The sequence below is a fragment of the Gadus morhua genome, chromosome 23 (assembly GCF_902167405.1).
Source record: "Gadus morhua chromosome 23, gadMor3.0, whole genome shotgun sequence".
NCBI lineage: Eukaryota > Metazoa > Chordata > Actinopteri > Gadiformes > Gadidae > Gadus > Gadus morhua.
In genome coordinates this window covers 11,745,870-11,767,405 of record NC_044070.1, presented here as the reverse complement: position 1 = coordinate 11,767,405, position 21,536 = coordinate 11,745,870, and the positions used below count along the sequence as shown (strand labels likewise).

Genomic DNA, 21,536 nt, shown 5'->3' with positions numbered 1-21,536 from the left:
TTTCCATTGATCAAAATATCCCCCTCTTTCTCTGTCTCTGTCTCTCTCCATCTGTCACTGTGTCTCCCTCTCGTTATCCCCTTACCTAAATTCTCTCTTTCTCTCTCTCTCTCTCTCTCTCTCTCTCTCTCTCTCTCTCTCTCTCTCTCTCTCTCTCTCTCTCTCTCTCTCTCTCTCTCCCTCTACCTCTCTATCTCTCTCTCTCTCTCTCTCTCTCTCTCTCTCTCTCTCTCTCTCTCTCTCTCTCTCTCTCTCACCCTCTGTCTCTCTCTCTGTCGTCTGTATTCCTTTTCATTGGCTCAGATGAGATTCCAGTCCATTGTGTGGGGCCTCTTGTTCGACGGGGGGGTTATTTAAAAGAGACACTTTGGGAGACAGGCAGGGTTTCCAGGGGAGGGGTGGACGGGGGGGCTGCAGGGACCCTCTCTTATCTGCTGCTGCCAAGGTAGCCCCATCCGCACCCTGGGGGGGGGGGGGGGGGGGGGGTTTAAACACATGGATGGTCTTGTCCTTCAAGCGTGGGCAGCGGCTGCGGTGGAAGTCAGGAATTTGGGACATGAAGTCTTTGTGGCGTGAAGGTGAAGAGCAATGGGGAGGGAATAAGGAGAGCGCTAGATTAGCATACAACACAGGGCCCGTGTGGCTCCCCACTGTCTTTTACAGCATAATGGCCTGCACTTCATTTGTGCAGCCAGTTTACCAGACTCCCAGCTCGTGCTGACGCAGCGCAATTGCCAGTTGCGATTATACAACTATTTTAGTTCTTTGTAAAAAAAAAAATTAGGAAAATACTCCACTCATCCAGTGCTGATGTCTTCTTTATCCAAAGAAAAGGCAAAATAACTGCAACAGGGGATGCAGCTTACCCAGAGACTGAGCACTGCGGAGCATATCTGTTTCCTCTGTGTGGCACTGTCACATGGCTTAACTCGCCTAGCATTGTGAGTCGTGTGTGTGAGGCTATCGCTGTGTTTAGGGTTCCATTCTCTTTTTCGCTCCAGGCAACGCAGTGGGCCAGGGTAGACACCAGTCGAAACTTAAATAATGGGGTAAAACTCAAATTGTCTTTTTTTACACAGACCCATGAATCAGGTTCCATTGAAGGGATCAAATGAGCCATGAATGGAGCGAGAGGAGAGACAGAGAGAGAGAGGGAGCGAGAGAGATAGAGAGAGAGAGAGAGAGAGAGAGAGAGAGAGAGAGAGAGAGAGAGAGAGAGAGAGAGAGAGAGAGAGAGAGAGAGAGGAAGACGCAGAGAGACAGAGAGAGAGAGGAAGACAGAGAGAGAGAGGGAGCGAGAGACGGACTGAGAGAGGGAGAGAGAAAGGGAAGGCAGAAGTAGAGCAGGTTCCTTTGTTCAGAGAGACAGGAGATGGGTCATAGCAGACTGAAACTATTTGTTATTGCGGCAGGCAATTCATTTCGGAGGCGTGCGTCTCACAGAGAGGGAAAGCTGGGTCAGTGCAGGGAAAAAGTGACAGTGGTGAATTGTGTGGAAGAGGTGAGTGTGTGTGTGTGTGTGCCTGTGTGTGTTTGTGTGGTCGAGGTGTGTGGGTGAGGCGTGTGTGCGTCAGTGAGTTGTGTGGGTGTGGCCGGGTGAGTTTGTGTGTGTGTGTTGGTGAGGCGTCTGCGTGTGTGGGTGTGTGTGTGTGCATGAGGTGTGGGTGTGGGTGAAATACTACAGTACTTCGCTTATTGTCCAATAACAGGATGTCTGTCAGGAGGATGTGGGATCAGGGGGATCTCTGTTGTTCAGGCAGCTGCGATGAGCTGACCACTGCTGTGAGTTCGGCATTGGTCCTTTGATATTGATTGAAACCCAAGGACTCTTTATTCAAATATTTTTCTCCAAATGTCCCTTGGATTCCACATTGCTGTGCCTTGACCCTTATGTTGCCCCCGACTGCACATCCCTTCAATGCTCCTCTCTCTATAACGCTCCTAGAATCCTCCTGAATTAAATCGAGGCTTTGTAAATACTTCTGTGTTTGTGCGTGTGTGTGTGTGTGTGTGTGTGTGTGTGTGTGTGTGTGTGTGTGTGTGTGTGTGTGTGTGTGTGTGTGTGTGTGTGTGTGTGTGTGTGTGGGGCCTCACACACCCATACAGCACAGACAATTGATCTAGTCTTTATCCTTGACAAACCGCAGCAATCCGTCCATAAATGTCAGAGCTGATGCTGGCCTTGGAGGACCCATCGCGAGCACTAAGCTTTCCATGTGGACAGATTTAGGCGGCAAAAGGCAGGCAGGTGCTGTAGATACTGGAGGGCTGGAGGTGGTTCTGTGGTGGTGGTGGTGGTTGGGGGGGGGGGGGGGGGGGGGTTCCCACACAAGACTAACCTCCGGGCAGATCCCCATGTCCTCGTTGTGGCTTATTTCTTCGCTGCCTGCAACCAACACAGTGCGAGTTACAGCAGACTATTTACTGCAGACAACCAGAGTTTACGCCTGCCCACAAACACCCCTGTATATCGCAGCACCTTATCCTATCCTACATTCAAAGCATCAACTCAGTGTACGTTTTTATGTGTCTGCCGTAAAGCACCACGGCAGCTGTTCTTTATGTGCCGAGGTTAAACATTACGACGCACTTACTTACTTTCCTCGTCACTTTGGTTGTCAATTTGGTCAAGCGGCGTTGGCTGTAGCGTCGTTTGACGTAGCATCGTTTGACGTAGCATCGTTTGCCGTTGCATCGTTTGCTTTTGCATTGTTTGCCGTAGCATGGTTTGCCGTAGCATCGTTTGACCGCCCTTCCTGTTGTCGCCGCCGCAGGGCTGAGCAGCGCTGAGGGCCTGCAGCTGGGCAAGGCGCCGTGCGTCAGCGTCAACTGGACCCTGGGAGACGGCCAGCTGGAGGTGGTCAACACGGCCACGGGACGGAGGCGGGACCTGGGCACGCCATCCCGGCTCTGCAAGCGTGTCCTGTTCGCCCGCTGGAGTCGGCTGCACTGCAAGGTGAGGCGCGGTGCGGGGTGGTGGTTGGGCGCACCACGGGAAGTGGAGCGAATGAGGACGGGTCAGCAGCGAGGGCGTTTGAGTCCCAGCTGAAATGTTTTGGGTGTGAAGCCCGATGTCCTCCAGTCTACCCGAAAGCATCACTGAGCAGCACGCCCGGACTACTCCTGGTCCTAAATGACATGGAAACAATCACATACCGAATCACTGTGAGTGGCTTTGGATCAAATAAGGTATAATAGACTGCTAAATTAATAAATAGTATTAGTAATTAAAACAAGGTTTGATTAAAATGAATCAAACCTCTCTCTCTCTCTCTCTCTCTCTCTCTTTCTCTCTCTCTCCCTCTCTCTCTCTCTCTCTCTCTCTCTCCATCTCTCTCTCTCTCTCTCTCTCTCTCTCTCTCTCTCTCTCTCTCTCTCTCTCTCTCTCTTTCTCTCTCCCTCTCTCTCTCTCTCTCTCTCTCTCTCTCTCTCTCTCTCTCTCCATCTCTCTCTCTCTCTCTCTCTCTCTCTCTCTCTCTCTCTCTCTCTCTCTCTGTCCTGATCCTAAATGACATGGAAACAATCACATACCAAATCACTGTGAGTGGCTTTGGATCAAATAAGGTATAATAGTCTGTTAAATGAATAAATAGTATTAGTAATTAAAAAAAGGTTTGATTAAAATGAATCAAACCTCTCTCTCTCTCTCTCTCTCTCTCTCTCTCTCTCTCTCTCTCTCTCTCTCTCTCTCTCTCTCTCTCTCTCTCTCTCTCTCTCTCTCTCTCTCTTTCCTGATCCTAAATGACATGGAAACAATCACATACCAAATCACTGTGAGTGGCTTTGAATCAAATAAGGTACAATAGTCTGCTAAATGAATAAATAGTATTAGTAATTAAAAAAAGGTTTGATTAAAATGAACTAAACATCAAACCATCCACCACCGTCTTAAACAAACTGTTTTGGATTGGCTCAATGCCACAAATGCTACCCAGAAGTCAGCTAGCGCACGACCTCTGTTTGGGGCTCTCCCTCGGGACGGATGTGACACACAGTTTGTTTACACGACGGAAAGGATGACATATTTCTAATTTGAGTACATGACAGAGGCGGACTTCCACCATCTGAAGACCATCTGTCTGAAAGTCAAAACACACACGTCGTGGCATACGTATACTGACACACACATCTAGACACACACAACTACACAAACATGCAGACAGACACACACGCACACACACACACACACACACACACAAATGCAGGCACGAACGTAAACACACATGCATGCAGACACAATTGTACACACACAAATGCATGCAGACACAAACGTACACACATCACGCAGGCAAATGTACACGCATGGAAGCAGGCACAGACACACGTATACACACGCATACTGACAAACGTACACACACATGCACGCAGACACACACATACACGCAGACACACGTGCACACATGCACGCAGGCACGTACACGTACACACACATGGACGCAGACAAAGACAAACACACACATGCATGCAGAACTCACACGTGTACACACACGAAGGCACACACACACGCACACGTGCACACACACGCAGCCGTGATGGTTGCTGGGTCCTGTTGACGGCAGCTGCCTGGCGTATCAAAGCTGGCGGCATCTGTGTTTTTATTTTATTTTTATTCTAGTGGTGGCCTCAGACCCCGGGAGCGTTTGGCTTTCAGTATGAAACTTTATGTAACACAATCTGCCCGCGTCGCTAAATGGCGGCCGTTAAAAGTGTAATGACTCTGACGGCGTAATTATTTGGAGTCGCTCTCGAGGAAGGACCCCACCCGATGCACTCCCGCCCCCCCAGCCCCCCCCCCCCCCCCGCGCCCCCCCGGCACATCGCGAGGGCCACGCATGAGCACTCACACTAATCTGGGAAAAGAAAACTTTTGCCCTCCATCCCTCCCTCCCTCCCTACCCCCTCCCTCCCTCCCTCCCTCTCTCTTTGGTCTTGTTTTGGGTTTCTCCAGCCCCCTTGCGACAATAGGAATGCACAGAAAAGCGCTGAGAATGTTCAATTGCTTGTGAAATTTAAATGGGGAGATTACACAGCTGTTGAGCCCCCCCCCTTCCACACCCTCACCCTTGCACCCTCCCCCCCCCCCCCTCCCCTCCCCTTCAGTTTCTATCGGCTCATTTGTTTTTGTTTTGCTTGCTCTTTTTTTTCAGCTTTCTTGGCTCACTTTTTTTGCTTGTGCTCCCCAACAAAAATATTACCTTTACCCTTCTCTCTATCTCTATATATAACTATCTGCCTCCCTCTCTCTGCCTCTCTCCCTCTTTCTATTTCACTCTCTCTGTCTCTCTTTGTTGCTCTCTGTCTCTCTTTTTCTCTCTCTCTTTCTCTATAACTCTCTCTCTAACTCTTGCTCTATCTCTCTCGCTCTATCTCCCTCTATGTCTCACTCTCTTAATCTGTCTCTCTTTCTCTCTGTCTCTCTCTCTTTCTCTCTGTCGCTCTTTCTTTCTCAAGCTCTCTTATGGTCCTGCTTTGTTTCAACAATCTTATCGTTATGTGTGTGTACCTTACATCTGTCGCTATACCTCCTTTTATTCTCTCTCTCTCTCTCTCTCTCTCCCTCTCTCTCTCTCCCTCTCTCTCTCTCTCTCTCTCTCTCTCTCTCTCTCTCTCTCTCTCTCTCTTCTCTCTCTCTCTCCTCTCTCTCTCTCTCTCTCTCTCTCTCTCTCTCTCTCTCCCTCTCTCTCTCCCTCTCTCTCCCTCTCTCTCTCTCTCTCTCTCTCTCTCTCTCTCCTCTCTCTCTTTAGCTGCTGCTGGGCCAGGCGTGTGACGGCGGCGAGGACCGGCGGCTGATGTACAGCGAGGCAAAGATGGCGGCGCGGCCGTACCAGGCGGTCAAGCAGCAGTGGGTGCGCTCGCTGCACGACGCCGGCCTGGGGACCTGGGTGAAGAAGCCCCCCGAGCAGGAGCACTTCCTGTCCTGAGGACGGAGGGCTCACATCCCTCTGTGTGTGTGTGCGTGTCTGTGCGTGTGTGTCTGTGTGTGTGTGTGTCTCTGGGCATAGGTGCCCAGGGACAGGACATGTTCAATTGTTTACATGTTGAGTCTGTGTGTGTCTGTGTGTGGATGTGTGCGTTTGGGGGGGGGGGGGGGGGGGGGGTGCGTTCGTGTGTGCGGGGGTGCGTTCTATTAGCCCCCTGACCGAAGCTGACTGTGCCATCCCCGTGATCGACCCGTATTAACCAGAACAGGAAGGAGGCCAGAGGTCAGAGGTCACCCCCCTGATTGACCCGGTATTAACCAGAACAGGAAGGAGGTCAGAGGTCAGACCCGAGGACCACCGCACTCTCCTGCAGGAGGGCTTTGCATCGGCCTGAATGATCGTTGATTGGACGAGGAGACGCCCTGGGGCAACTCAGACCACACACACACACACACACACGCACCACTCCCCCCGACCCAGGTGTGGTTTTGGCTGTCAAGAAGGAGGAGGGGGAGGAAGAGGGGGAGGAGGAGGAGGAGGAGGAGGAGGGGGAGGAGGAGGAGAGGGAGGAGGAGGGGGAGGAGGAGGGGGAAGGGGTAACCTTGAGCGAAGTGAAAGGCGGCGTGCGCTATCTTGTCATCAGCTATTTCCGGGCCCCGGGGCCCCAGTGGAGGTGGAGCAGAGCCACAGGGAGGGGGCGGGGGCGGGGGGGGGGGGGGAGCAAGAGGAGGAGTGAGGGGCTGCGTCCAATTACTGGCCCTGTCAGGGTGACGCGTGATCGAAGAAGAGAGAGAGAGAGAGTGAGAGACGGACAGACAACAGCGAGTGAGGGAGAGCAGGGCGCATTCCAACACACACACCTTTACCTTCTTTCGATTCTTCACCTCGGAGCGTGCACGTCTCCACCTCTTTCTTGTTGCCTATCGCTTTCACGATAATTTCCTCCTTTTCCCTTTGGCACTCTCTCTCTCTTGCTCTTCCTTCCATTGTCCAGTGTGTGTGTGTGTGTGTGTGTGTGTATGTGTGTGTGTGTGTGTGTGTGTGTATCCTTGTTTCTTTCCCTTTTGTCCCCGCTGGCGGTCATCTATTCTCCTTCAATCCTCTCGCTTTTCACATCGACCAACTGCCTACCCCCCCTACCTTCTCGTTCATTTCCTCCTCCTGTCTTTTCCTTCTCTCTCTCTCTCTCTCTCTCTCTCTCTCTCTCTCTCTCTCTCTCTCTCTCTCTCTCTCTCTCTCTCTCTCTCCTCCCATTCGGATTCGGACTCCGCAGGTCCAGTCTAGGCCGTGCAGAGCACGAAAGGCTTTCACGAAAGAGCGAGAATTTAAAGGTTGAAATCTCTCTCTCTGTCTCTCTCTCTCTCTCTTCCCCCATTCCCTCTATCTCTCTCTCCCCCTCCTTCCCGACTCCTATATGTTAGAGAGCAGGCGTTGGTGGGGGGGGGAATAAGGCGGGATAACAGCAGCTATTAAGCCTGAGTCTAGCATCACCCCTGGAGCGTTAGCGTGCTAAGTCGCCCCTTTTCTTTTTTTACACTTTCCCCTTTCATTAGAACAGACCACATAAGTTGAAAAAGTTGTTGTTCTTTTAGTCCATGGTTAATCGACTCTTTCTGTGCAGTGAGCAGTTCCTTTATGTTGTTTGCTTTAGGTTTTGTGGCTCTAGCTTTAGCTTTAGTTTCCTCATAAGTCAGGCTAGGGGTGCTATGCCGCGGCGTCGGGCTGCGACAACAGGAGCAGGCTGAGGCGGTCGTGACTCATTAACGCAGGGGGCTGTGGGAGCTAATGATGCAGGTCAGGTTGCTACCGAGACCACATGACCAGCCATGTTCTTGTCTGTTCCTTTCTATTTTTTTGCTTTGTTTAGCTTTCATTTTTTGTGTGTTTTGGCCGCTCCAAAAGAATATTGAGAATGTGTGGTTTTCCAGGGCGGACTGGAGCTCTTATTTTTTTTTACACTGTCCACCTGCATCAGTGTCACCTGTATTACCTGCCTGCACTGGCGCATGTGAGTGAATACGCACATACACACACACACACACACACACACATACTCCTCCAAGTACAATGTTCGATCACCCCAGAATTAGATTGTGGTTATCAGGATTTAGCATTAAAGTGACCATGGTCAAACCATGTACATTTCAAATTCTTACCAAATATGGTGTTTTCATAAAAAATATTCCCTGTGTAAAAACATTATGTGGGCATAATGTGACCCAAAAGAGTCACATTGATTAACCAAAGGAATTTATGCTAATTTAAAATAATCTACCTTTCTGATCAAAAGCAACCCCTTGTTATGCCTCCAAATATTGAGCGTTCCAACGGTGTCGATTTGACTTTAGGGTAAAGTGAAACATGAGGGTGCCATCTGGTGGTCATTTGTTTTATTTTATTTGTATTGGCAACTGTAAATGTACTTTGTTCCTTTAAAATCCATTGAGGCAAATTAATACTACACCTTTAAATTAGTTTAGTGTTACAAGAATCTATCCCTGTGTAAGCATGAAAAGACTACAACTGGACGGACAGTATAGTACGTGTGTGTGAGTGTCAAGAACTTGGTGATTTGTCATGTAGGTTATAATTTGAACCTAAGAGGGAGACGTTCAACCAAGCCTTCCGGATCTACTGTAGGCCAACACACCTGATGCTCTTTTGCTCAGTGTAAATATGTTTCAGTTCATCATGCAGTTCTCTAAACTAGGCTACTTAAGCGTTTAATTTGGTTTTCTTCGGTATTGGTTATCCCGCGTGTCACGTAATTAATGAATCACGACCCCTCCTCCAACCGCCCCTGGTGATTCAGATAGTTCAACGTTTATTCTGCTCCCACATTTATGAGTCTATAGTGTTAAAATCATGTTTCATAATCAATCGTGTTCATTGTTTGTGGTTATGATGAGGACTTTTGAATCCCCCTCCCAAAAAAAAGTGTCTGGTAACATTGTTGCGCATTCAGTTACATGAAGGAAAGCTAAGGTGTGAATGACTATTGTATCTATTTATGTATATATGTAAAAAGATTAAAAGATAAAAAGATTCAAATGTATAAAAGATCATACAAAATAGAATTTTGAGAGAGACTAAAAAGGATAGATGTACATTTAGGTATGTGAATAAATGCTGCTAAGGTCTGTAAATTGCACTTCAGTAATACCTTAAAAGTGAATGTTTGTATATGTGAATAAAAGGGAAAAACTTGTACATTTTTATCTGTCCTGAAGTTCTTTCTCTCTCCTTTCTGAAAAGGTTTGCAAAATAAAAGACGTTTCCCTTTAACGAATTAATCCCATTAAGGGGTTCAAAATGAAAATAATCTTCACCAATAACGACTGAAGCCTCGATTTGGGACGCACTCTAACCAGGCTTTTGTTTTGGGTGTTTTCCTTTTTCAGTACCAACTCAAGAAATATTAAAGAGGTACACATTCCCCCCTCCCTCCCTCCCGGGGGAAATAGGGAAATGGTTATCTTCGTCAGGCGGGGTGGCAGGTGTCACACGGGCCAGCCCACAAATTACACGGGTGGGGGGGCGTGAGGCAAGGAGGAAGAGGGTGGCGGTGTTGAGGAGGTGGGAGTACTTCAAGGTATGTCTCCAACACTGTGGCAGAACCCCTCACCCCCCTTCCAGCTCTCACCCCCAGGCCAGGGCCAGTGCTCTGTGCTCTACAATAAACATCATAATTGACAATTTGCTCCACTGCTCGGTTGCGGCCGGCCAGCTATAATCTAATGGATGGGGCCAAGGAGATAAGACTCTGTGGAGTCTTTTTTCCTCCTTCTCCTACTCCTCGCTCACTCGCTCTCTGTCCTTCATTCGGTGTGACTCTGTGGCTCCCAGGGTCGTGGTGCTTCTACTTCACAGATATATAATAAAAGCGATGAAAACACCAGATGGAAATGTACTCAATGAGCGCTGGATCACTTCAGTTACAGAGCATCGTCAACGCTATAGTGACATTACTGCTCCTGGATCTGTTGACCGGCTAATCTTGGGTTAGGTATCGTTTTTATGGGCCGGTAGGATGAAATATTTGACAGGGACGGCTCTTTAAAGAATAGGCTATATTATAGCTATATATTTTTTTGTGCCCTTGCTCAGAAAATGTGAGTTGGCTCACAATTATTAGCAGAATATGATAAGGCTACATTTGAAAGAAAATATAGCGACGGTTCAAACTTCACATCGTTCACAACGTAATACGTACGAACGTATAGGTCGCTGGTGCCTACGAGCAGGCCTACAAGTAAACCTATATTTAGGTGCACATGACAGGCTTTAGTGCTCAGATCTGATATATTGCCCCAACTGTTCAAACAGATCAGAGTGGCCGATGCATCAGATATTGGACCACATATGAAAGTGGTCCCAGAGCAGAAATGAAAAGATCATATTCCATGTGATGTGTGCTGCTCTCAGTTCTCTCGCTGCTCACCGAGAAAATGAAACCAGTGTGACATGTAACCGAAAAAATCATAAATAAAATCGGGGTTTGGACCACGTAGTGTGAGCAGGGCCTCGGTGTGTGACATCACATGCGATTGACATTTCATACAGAGCCGCGCTGTGCGAGCAGCAGGCAGCATTTAGCCTCCTGCTAGGGGTTCAGCACCCTGGAGAGCGACGCAGGCTACCAGCGCTAGCTGCTAGCGGACGGAGGCTGTTGTTCCTTGGGCCAGTGGCGTTTTCTCCCGGAGGCCAAGGGAAGCCAGGCTTCCCTGTTTTTTCAGGCTGTAGTTGTCATCCAATAAAAACATTTATATTAACAGTTTCGTTAATTATTTTGTGCTGTGTTGCTGTCATTTCTTCCCCATTTTTCTCCTCTCATTGACAATTTCACAATGCGCGATACTGCGCCCCTGTTTTATACTGAAGACGCGGCGAAACACGACACTGCACACTGCGAGGAAGCCAGCCCGAGCTGGCATCCCTTGGTGAAAAAAAAAAGAAAGAATTTACCAATCAGGTGAGGCTACCGTCATGACACTGCCCTCCTCTGATTGGTCGGGAGGGTTTCAGGAGGGTGCCAAGGGAAGCCACTCGGCCCTTGGCTTCACACCAATCAAATCAAAGCATCATTATCAACGTCACCGAAAAATCAATAACAAAACAAATAGCGCGAAATTAGCATGTTTGAATTGTTCTCATTTTTGAGTAGCCTACTTAGCAAGTGCAGTTATGGAGGGTGGAGATTTAGATTATTTACTTAATAATAATTTTACCAAACTACCACAACAGCAGTGAATCAAAATAAAATCCGATGGCAGGCCAACACCGAAGCTGAAACTGCGCGTGGAGAGAAAGCAAGGCTTCTTTCGGACGTTCAATTAAAAAAACTATACACGAACGGAGTGGCTAGCTGGCAGCAGCAAACCTCAGCGACTATTTTGCTGGCCGTGTCTTCTTTTTGACAAGGATTCGTGCTCCCTCAACAATCCCTGGGTCACTACAGGATTCGTGGACCTTCCCAACTTGTCCCGGGCAATCGAGAGGCACGGTAAATCAAAAAGCCACATGTTATTTATCATATCAAATACTGTGATTGTGTGAGTCGTGTTACACGTGAACATGAAACTTGAAATAGCCGCGCTGTCGATTCTTTGACTACTAGCGGCTTGTGCATTTCGGTCGGGGAGGGGTTGCATTTATAATAAAATGTATAATTTAATGAGATGTTTAGGAGTAGGCCGTGTGTGTGTGTGTGTGTGTGTGTGTGTGTGTGTGTGTGTGTGTGTGTGTGTGTGTGTGTGTGTGTGTGTGTGTGTGTGTGTGTGTGTGTGTCAGATTACAGGCATGTGTAAATCCTGGTAAATGACCAGGCGCTCAAATAGCTCTTGTAGTTGCATTAAATACATCCAAGCTGCAACGTAGGCTACTATTTTCTCTAAAGGTTTGGCCTCACTTGGCTTCCTCCAAAAAAATCCCCACGCCACTGCTTAGGGCAAGAGGCATGTGGGCTGTAGTAATAAATAATGTTTAAGCAGACGTCCATACATCGAAAAAAAAAAAAAATCATCGCCCACACAGATTGGAAAGGATCAAATCGATCTTAACATGTGCTAATGAAGTCAATATTTAAAATCAATATGCAATTTTAAATTAAAGCAGGGGTATATTATTGATAATACCCCTTTTTATTCAATAAATGGTCTGAAAATATTTGATCTAAATGCATTTGAACATGTATCAGTCAAGAAAATCCAATAAAAAAGAACATATGCAAACATTTAAAATAAGGTGAGTTGAATGCACTTTTCCTCTAACAAGGATTTAGCCCATTCATGCAGATTATCTCGTATTACAAACTGTTATTAAACATAACTAAATCAGGGTTTTATTTCCCACAAGTAAAATCATGTGTGGTGACTGTTCCCGTACATGAGACTAAAAGCAGTTTGCATACTCCCTGAACATAGTATGTGCATTTTATCGTATCTGGGTTAGTAAAGTAAACCATACATGTCCTCTTGCATAAAATATGGTTTTAATATCTCTAATAAAGTACTTTATCATGTAAACGGGTATTCATCAAATACTTTTTGATATTTTCTTGGATAAAAAAGTGCAACTTATTTTATATTAGATATAAAGTAATCTATTAATTAACACCATGTATTTTTTTAAAACCGGATGTCAATGACAGGAAACCGGAAGTAGATTACCATATGGCTGTAAAGGATTGTGTAACGTTGCATTTTTGATGGTGTGGATCTTCCTCACTCCCCGTCCTTGAGTTTCCCTGAATGTCCTCACTGACCTTAATTTGTTTCACCTGGCCCTCATCAACATTCCCCTCCTACTGTTTCCCTTCCTTTGTGCCAGTTCGTCTTTGTTCTCAGCATCTTGTGTTGCTCACCCAGTAGCAAAAAATATATAAATATATTTGAGCGGTCTCATTGGTCGGAAATATTCAATTTATTTTGAGCGATCTCATTGGTCGAAGAAAAATTAAGGCATGACGGAATAGTGATTCTCAGCATTCAACAACACAGTTTATTTAACAACCATCAAGGAGTCCTTAGAGTGGAAGGAAATAACGTGTTGATTTTGGTTAAAGGTTAGGAGGAAATAATGTGGTTATATTGGGGAACTTATTTAATCATGGAATGAAATTATCTCAGTCTAAGCTGTTTTTACAGAGCTTTTTCCTCTCCGTCATCAATGCAATGTGGAACAATGTGTGCAACTCAACGTGTGTGTTTTTGTGGCATCCCCGCTTGCCTGCCTCTCTCGCTCGCTCACACACACACCCATAGGATCAGGAAGAATTCCCAGCGGAATGTGAAGTATGCTATACACTACTAGGCTCAGTCTTACACAACAGGTTGCCAGGGACAAAACACAGACACATGAACTTTGTGATTTACAGCATTTAAATACATGACCAAACAAGTGAAAGTGACCAATGACAGCATTGTTTTGAGTTCAAGGTGTGAACCCACAATCCTATCCTTTACTGTCATGTAAAAAATATTCATGTGACCCAGTGTGAATTTCAATTTACACCTTGCAAGGTGTGTTTCAAGGTTATAAGGTTTTCTGTTGCTGAATAAAAGGCCCTTCTTATCAACCCTCAGTTGGAGCGGATGAGTTTGACTGTAACCAAACTCTTTGAGGCAAAGTGTAAGCCCCATGATCCGAGCCTTCTATGGACTCGTGCTTACTGAAGGACAGCAATTAATAAATAGCCAAGATCACAAGTGATTGATATATTTACTTTAAGCTCAACAGTTACACCAGAGACACAAGGTCCAAAGTTGGACCCAGACTGGAGAAGGTGGGCTTGTTTCTATTGAATGAATCCAGGGAACAAGGGGAGGCATGGATATGGCTGTAGTCAGTACACATTTCAGCTGAGCATATACAGAGTACAGGAAGATTTCAAACATGACCTATTTACAGCTCGCAAGAGGACTTCGCAAAGCAATGACTATATTTACAAAACCAAAAAAAGGTTGGTGCTTTATTTTCCTCGCAATATTGCTGTGTGGTTAACAGCAGACAGAGTAGGACAAAAAGCATAAACATCCCAAAACGTCCTAAAACTATACTAAGAAAGGCAACAACATCACAAGAAGTTTTAAGTAACGAAGAACGAAAAGCACTGGAAAGTGAAAGCAGCAGCGAGGGAAATGAAGCAAGTCTCCAACTGTAGGAGACGGTTGGGTCAGGAAGGAGAATAAGCACGTCACATCTAGCCGTTCCTACAGTTACATGTTCAGAGTAGCAGCCCAAGTGAAACTCTGCACAGACAGGTACTGTCTTCCGTCTCTAGCTCAGACTGAATTCCCACACGGGGAATACGAAGACGGGACAGCAATATGGAAGAAAAGAATAAATGGCAAAGGGTGACACTATCAACTACACCACTGGTACATTTGGACACACAGAGTAATATATTGTGCCAACTCTAAAAGCTATATTTGTTTACATGAATAAATAACAGGCAGCAATATTGATAATTGTTTACTAAACGCTAGCCAACTGGATCACACACACACACACACACACACACACACACACACACACACACACACACACACACACACACACACACACACACACACACACACACACACACACACACACACACACACACACACACACACACACACACTATATTGTTGTACACACAAACATGATCTTCACGTTGAAACAGTTGAAAAGCACAACAACAAAATAAGAGTGATCTTATGTCCAGCTGCTTACCAAACAACAGACTATGTACAGCTCGGAAGGCAGCAGGAAATAATCAAACAGAATGGTGGACAACAAGAACAGCAACAATCCGCCAGTGTACACGACATACGCTCAACTTTCGCGGCGCCTTCCACTTCTCTGCGCGACGACTGGCCGATGGTAGGATCCTATATTCTTCTATGTGAATTTTGGCTCTTGGGGGTGTCAGTCCCAGATAGACGGGGTGGATGGTGGTTGGTGTGGTGGTCGTGGTGGTGGTGATGGTGGGGGTGGTGGTGATGTCGGATGGAGGGAGGGCGGTCACTTCTCCTGCAGCAGGGCGGGGATGTTGATGTTCCAGCCGATGGCCTGGCGGTCAAAGCCGCACGTGAACAGGTTGCACGACTGGTTCTCCTCGTTCCACGCCGAGCAGCACACCATGCGCCGGTGGCCCTGTGAACACGCACACACAACAACAATGTACACACTAGGGCTTTGACTTCGAACTTCGTGATTCGAATATAATTCGAATATCAAAAAAAATAAAAATAATTCGAACGAATATTAGGCAGCCCTTAATATTCGAACCTGTTATGGGCAGGCCAAGAGGGAGAGACGTCGGAGAACCCATGCAGTCTATTCATAATATTGTAATGACCACGGAAGAGGCAGTGAATGAAGTATTGATTAGACCGCGATTTATTAGAAACATAATAAACAGTTGGAACACGCAAGACCGGTAACCATAGCAACGCCTGTAAACAACCCTCGCAAAGCCCAATCCAGGGCTGAATCCGAATACTCATACTTATAGTATGCATTTTGTAGTACGCCACAAATATAGCGCGTCCGAATGCTCAGTGTGCATTGTGTAGCACGGAAAACGTTTCCGAATGCGTACTACCGCCACAGTATACAACGGTAGGTCACTACGTTACCAGACTACGAGTCTGGTAACGAACGACGAACGAAGGCTGACCCGACACTACCAACAGCGGCTTAGAAAGACGTCATAGAAAGCGGCGAAAAAAAGAGACATTAAAATAAGGTGACCAGACGTCCCCGATTTCCGGGGACAGTCCCCGTTTTCGGTGATCTGTCCCCGGTCAAAGCTGTCCCCGGAAATGTCCCCGATTTTGACACTGAATGGGGGAAAAATGCGCGCAGACTCAAACACCAGTTATTACGGTAGTCATTTAACGCATCACCAGAGAAGACGTCGTATGACGTACAGACGTTATCAGGACGTACGACCAGACGCAGCAGCGTCAACAACAACAATCTAGAGGCGGCAAAAAATGAAAAAGAGAAGATCAGCGGTCTCATAAATGGTATGTTGTGTATGAACTTATTTATTTTGTGTGAATTGGCAGTAGACTTGGCTGTGTGTGTGTGTGTGTGTGTGTGTGTGTGTGTGTGTGTGTGTGTGTGTGTGTGTGTGTGTGTGTGTGTGTGTGTGTGTGTGTGTGTGTGTGTGTGTGTGTGTGTGTGTATGTGAGAAGTGATGTAACGTTAAAATAAGTATGATTGTTTATCTGAACTGAAGGCCTAACGTAACGTAATAAAAGTCAGTGAACGTTAACATCATGACAATGTTTTCATATCTGTCATTAGTGAAGCTGTAATGTTAACGTTAGCATGAGATTACCAGGTGATGGCATTGTATGTGGCTCTGTTTTGGAAGAGGGGGAGGTGGAAGACTGCTTTGGTAGCATATGATTTTCCTGTAGGCATAGTGACCTGAGACTGTTAAAATAATAATAATGATGATATTATTAATTAATAATAAATTAATTAATAATAAGTCAATGGTTGATAGTTGTGTGTGTTAGGCTGCTGTTTTTTGTGTCGGGCTGTGTGGGTAACCAATGACTGTAGTAGTTATAAATGCAGACCATTTGATTAGCTGATGCCCTGAGTCACTGTTTTATATGTCACTGTTTTTAGTAAAGGTATAATAAATAAATAAATAAATAGGTAAACAACAGTGAAGGAGAGAAGAGGAAAAGAGCAGAGAATCGTGTGGAAAGGCGGAAATAAAGAAGTAAACAACAGAGGGAAGCTAAGGAGAGAAGAAAGAAGGGTGAAGAAAAGAAAAGCATTGAAGGAGAAGAGAACAGACGAGAGTATTATATCTTTTTATATGTTTTGACTTGGTAATTATTATTAATTACATCTTGATGATATTGACTAGCTACTGGTCTGGCAGCTGTCTTTGCACATGACACTTAACTTTGGAAGAGAGATTTTTTTCTCATGACGTATTCTATATTTGTGTTTTTGACACTGATGTGCACTGCTGATACATGATATTTGTGGGTGCTGATATTTTGATTCATTAACCTTTGGAGGGGCGCCACCAGGGATGTTGGGCCCCATGAAAAGATATCACACTGGGTCCCACCATCACACACAGGCAACGCCAACCATGTGCAGTTTAACCACACCTCTGTGAAGGCTTCAATTATCTTATAGTCCGATACTAACTTTACAATATCTACTGACACTGAGCTGTGATAATATAACACTGTGATGACATGCAGGAAACATTCTGCATACTGATAAAGTGTTTGTTTAATTATAAATTTGATTTTCTATTAAAATCCATTAATGATGTTTCTTTATTAACATAACTAATGTTCTAATATTTTTTCAGGGCCCCTGTCAGTCACTGGCCCACAGCATTGACCTAACTTTTCACCCCCTAATGGCGCCTCTGACCTTTTGTGTAATAAAACCTGGTTAAAATACATGAAAAAGTACTTGTCCCCATTTTTTATTTCATAATGATAATATGTAAGGATTTTTCCCCGCCGCATTGAAAATGTCCCTGATTTTCATTTCAGAAATCTGGTCACCTTACATTAAAAAGAGTAAAAAAGTAAAGTAAGTAATTAAGTAAAAAGAGATATTTTTAATTTAATAGCAACGATGACAAGATGGAAAACAGGTAACTTATCAAGGTAATTTTGCCGGCATCTGAGGGGAGACACGTCATCTCCAAACATCCGGTGGAGTTACGGCGGTGTTCGGAAGAGTTCAGAGGCGTTCTACGCATAGCTGTGTAGACCGTTCTAGGCGTTCTACGCATAGCTGTAGACCGTACTACACTGTGAAGTGTAGTACGGTCAAGTAGTAGACACTGAACATAAATAGTATGTACTAAGTATTCGGATTCAGCCCAGGTATTACTGAAGGCATTTAATGGTCAAAATATTATTAATAAATATTCGAATATATTCGAATACTAATATGAATAAACAAACGAACTTCGAATATGATTTTGGGCCAAAAGTCAAAGCCCTAGTACACACATTTAAATATCATCTTTTACACTACACAAAAAAAACCTGAAAAGAGAACAGGTTTTCATTCAAACTAGAACATGCATTCTGGAAATACTTACACACAGACCAGGTTAACTATTTGCGTCAGCATTTAGGTACGTCTAGATACGTCTACAACCGTTCCATCCCTCCGACACCCAGGATCAACTGGCCCCCCATGGCAAACCCTGAGCGTACCATTCTGTTGCTGCGAGGGAGCCTGGCCAGCCTCACGCCGTTCATGTCGAAGAGGCGGACCTGGCGGTTGTCGTGCGGCAGGGCGATGATCCGCTGGTTGGTGGACACGCTCAGCCTGAAGGAACACATGAGGCGTGCCGTCAGCTGGAAGGCGGGCGTAGGGATGTGAGGAGCATGTGCTGAACCAAACTGGGCTCATGACTCAGTCATGACTCATCGAGACTAACGAAACCTCGACAGTCTTTGATATCGACAAAGGTCAAGTTGGGCTGCGCCACGTCACCAAAGTGACTCAACAACTGTCTATCACGTTTCTGTCGTGCGCTGCCAGCCACAGTGGATTACAAGCCCTACATGGGAGGCTGAAGTGAGTTAGTTCCAGAATGCCGATATATCAGCCGATATATATATATATATATATTAAAAAAAATCCAGAAACGCGCAACAAAACAAACACATTTCCCTAACATTGGTTTTTGTAGTTATCCTTTAAATCCTTTTCACTCTCAGCTAACACATAACAACAGCAAAACTGGACATGGTAGGCATGAATTAAGTCATGCTTATCGACTTTAGAGAATTAATGGGGATGTTCTTTTAATTGTTATTCAAGCAATGTATGTCTCGTGACAGTTGCCAACTTACCATGAACACACTTGCACACATGAACAACACCGATGATCACCGTCGATCTCCGTCATTCACTCTGCCTAACTCTGGCTGAATCACCGGGTTTGGGCGTCTTTTTTTTTTTAATATTCATTTATTGGCCATTATAAATGCCGATAACGAATAGTTTGAAAAATGCCTAATATCGGCCGATAATATCGGCCTGCCGATATATCGGTCGGGCTCTAGCCCCTACGCTCTTCTCAGTCCGCTCAGAAGGTTCAGTATGGACTTGGGCAGAACGTTTGAGACATGGACCCAGTGTTGTTGTGTTCACAACATCCTTATTGCAGGACGTTGCGTGTCCCAAACGAACATGGTTTGTGCACGTTACCGTTCATTAGGTCCCGAGAGTATCCAACGTGTCCACAGTCAAGAGCCCGACAGATCTCACTCTGTTTGTTATAACTCTGAGCTGTGACGTTTTGGTGTCATGTTAATGGCCAAACAGCTCGTTTAAATGACTCCACCGTACGCAATTATGTTAGCTCATGCATCGCCTGACTGGTACATTAATTATTTCTCCTTCAAATACCCCCTCCCTCCCAACACTACAAATATTAATCTATAGAAGTACATTAATCTCTCCAAATTATTATGCATAGTTACAATCAATCAGCCACCCACTGGGGTCCTACTGGCCATTCATTTTGTTAATGTGTTTGGCATCTCGTGATAAAGCCAGTCTTCATTACTGAACTGTGCACAGCTTTAGGAATTTGGCACCACAAGAATTGATATACTCTCCGCATTAAAATGGCTTTGTAGTTCACCGATGTCAGAATAATAATGTTGAACCAGGACTCCATTTGAACCGTGGCGTGCAACACTCCCTCCAAGAATTCCTAGTCTGAGATTTATTTTCCCTTATAGTCTTTCTTTCCTAGAGATCAAATGTTAAGAACATTTTCCTTGTTTCGATGCAATGCTTCTGGATACATAGAATCATATTGATTAGAGTGATCCAATAGAAAACACAAATGTAATACAACTATTATGTATTATTTCATTCTTAAGATTTACTGAAAAGTTATAGAATATATACTAATATAAATATATTAAATATAAATATACTAGTGTTGTGATAGTGCTGGAATAGTGCAGGTACTCATTAGCAGACAATACTTAATGTTAAGGTAAAGTGACCGGTATTAGCATTGAAAGATACTGTCCTGAAAAACAACATGTTGGAGCACAGGCTGGCACTTTTTGACCAATCGCCTCGCTCTGCTCACCCACCTATTGACGGCTGAGTCGGTGCGGATGGTTGCTATGGGCGACCGCATGTTCTTCAGGTCCCACACCTTGACGGTGCGGTCGTCGCTTCCCGAGACCACGTTGTCGCCCACGGTGAAGACCGCTGACGTCACCGTGCTATGGAACACACACACACACACATACACACTTAATTAAGTGGGAGCTCAGATGAGTCAATGATTCTAGAATAGAGTCAGATCGTATCGGATGGCAGTACACCATTTGGTTTTATTTTCGGAATCTCTTTCATTCACTTCGGTTTCCTATGAAGAGAAACACAAAACGTGCAAATGAGTTCCATCCAGGAAACCCCAACAGCTGACAGACAGATCTCTCTCCACTCTAACATCTATTTGGTCTTTTACAGCACATGACAATTAGGGACACTGCCTCCTATTTTGGCTCGTGGGGGTGTCAAGGAGGGCTTAGAATTCCCTAGAATTAGGGACTCCCATCTCTGACCTATCAGGGCAGTGTTGCGTGTGTCTAAATATATATCACATCAATCATAAGTGGTCGGTAGACGAAGCAAAGGCCGGGGGTGAGCCATGTCTACTGGAGCTTGTGTTGGGGTAAAGAGAGCAGAAGGGTCCCCCCTATGGAGCACCACTCCGTTCTCTGGTTATTGTGGTTCGATTCGCTGGAATTTCACCTGCAGGCGTTCTTCTCTTTTGCTTCTTTTTCTACGCCTCCCCACCATGAAATAGCCATGGATTACATGGTGTTCTGTGGACCTCACCAGACATGCCCCCTGGCTAACCAGGATTGGCATTCTGGGGCTGTGGCCCGCGTCGGGGGGGGAAACACATCCAAGGAGGAGCGGCGGGGGGCAGCAGCGGCAGCGAGGTCGGGGCTGGAGAGTTATTTAATATCCATTATGTTGGGCCGTCCCCGCGGGTTCTTACTTAACATCCACGCCACGACTCCCGTCCTCTCGGCTGAACAGCGGGTCCCGGAAGAGACGCAAATGAGATTGGGTGCACTCGGCGGTGGGGGGGGAGGTGTCGATTGAGATTAGCCGTGTGGTGAATACACGGGCCCCTCGTTCTGCCAGGGCTCAGCTCAGGGCTGGCCCGCCCCTCAATTTAAATTGACACGGCATTACAATCTAATTAGAAGGGCTAAACACTGGCTGATTAACACAGGCTGAGGGTGATGAGAAAGTGTGGCTGCATTGTCCCCAGTTAAAAGACACTAGGGGAGCCCAGGGCTAGAGGAGGCCATCAATAAAATAGAATATGTATCCAGGGGCGGATAAAAGGGATGTTTAAGTACAGGACTGAACCGACTGAGCCAACCGAACCTGAAAGCTTATGAATTTAAGAAGAAGAAAAAGAGCCAGAGGAATTTCTCGGTTGTTTCTTTTGAGTTTTTGTGTCTGGGTTTTGAAGGCGATGCTATCTGGCGTCATCTGAACATGGTGTCTGGGTCGAGTTGGTCCCTGTGTCAAATCAAGTATATAATCATGTGTTTCCAGACA

General features: G+C 45.8%; 2 protein-coding genes and 1 long non-coding RNA gene across 8 annotated transcripts in view; 2 read left to right on the top strand and 1 right to left on the bottom strand.

The window, feature by feature from the left end:
* The window catches only part of adarb2 (adenosine deaminase RNA specific B2 (inactive)), a 130,336-nt gene extending 124,263 nt beyond the window's left edge, over positions 1-6,073 (top strand). The window contains exons 10-11 of the mRNA XM_030349707.1: positions 2,738-2,956; positions 5,745-6,073. Of these exons, the coding sequence (XP_030205567.1) occupies positions 2,738-2,956; positions 5,745-5,921 (396 nt within the window). The 3' untranslated portion in view covers positions 5,922-6,073. The remainder of the gene's footprint in view (positions 1-2,737; positions 2,957-5,744) is intronic.
* Positions 6,074-12,902: 6,829 nt separating this feature from the next.
* Positions 12,903-21,536, bottom strand: part of wdr37 (WD repeat domain 37) — a 22,132-nt gene continuing 13,498 nt past the window's right edge. For 4 of the 6 annotated variants that reach the window (XM_030348672.1, XM_030348669.1, XM_030348670.1 and 1 more), the window contains exons 12-14: positions 20,039-20,173; positions 18,131-18,245; positions 13,283-15,059 (exon numbers count right to left, since the gene is read on the bottom strand). In XM_030348672.1, coding sequence (XP_030204532.1) covers positions 14,928-15,059; positions 18,131-18,245; positions 20,039-20,173 — 382 coding nt within the window. In that variant the 3' untranslated portion in view covers positions 13,283-14,927. Of the gene's footprint in view, positions 15,060-18,130; positions 18,246-20,038; positions 20,174-21,536 lie in introns of all 6 variants that reach the window. The other 2 variants (XM_030348673.1, XM_030348674.1) reach the window with 1 other exon arrangement.
* Positions 15,699-17,239, top strand: LOC115537059 (uncharacterized). The gene is made up of 2 exons (XR_003974770.1): positions 15,699-15,937; positions 16,958-17,239. It is a non-coding gene; the product is annotated as an uncharacterized LOC115537059 (long non-coding RNA).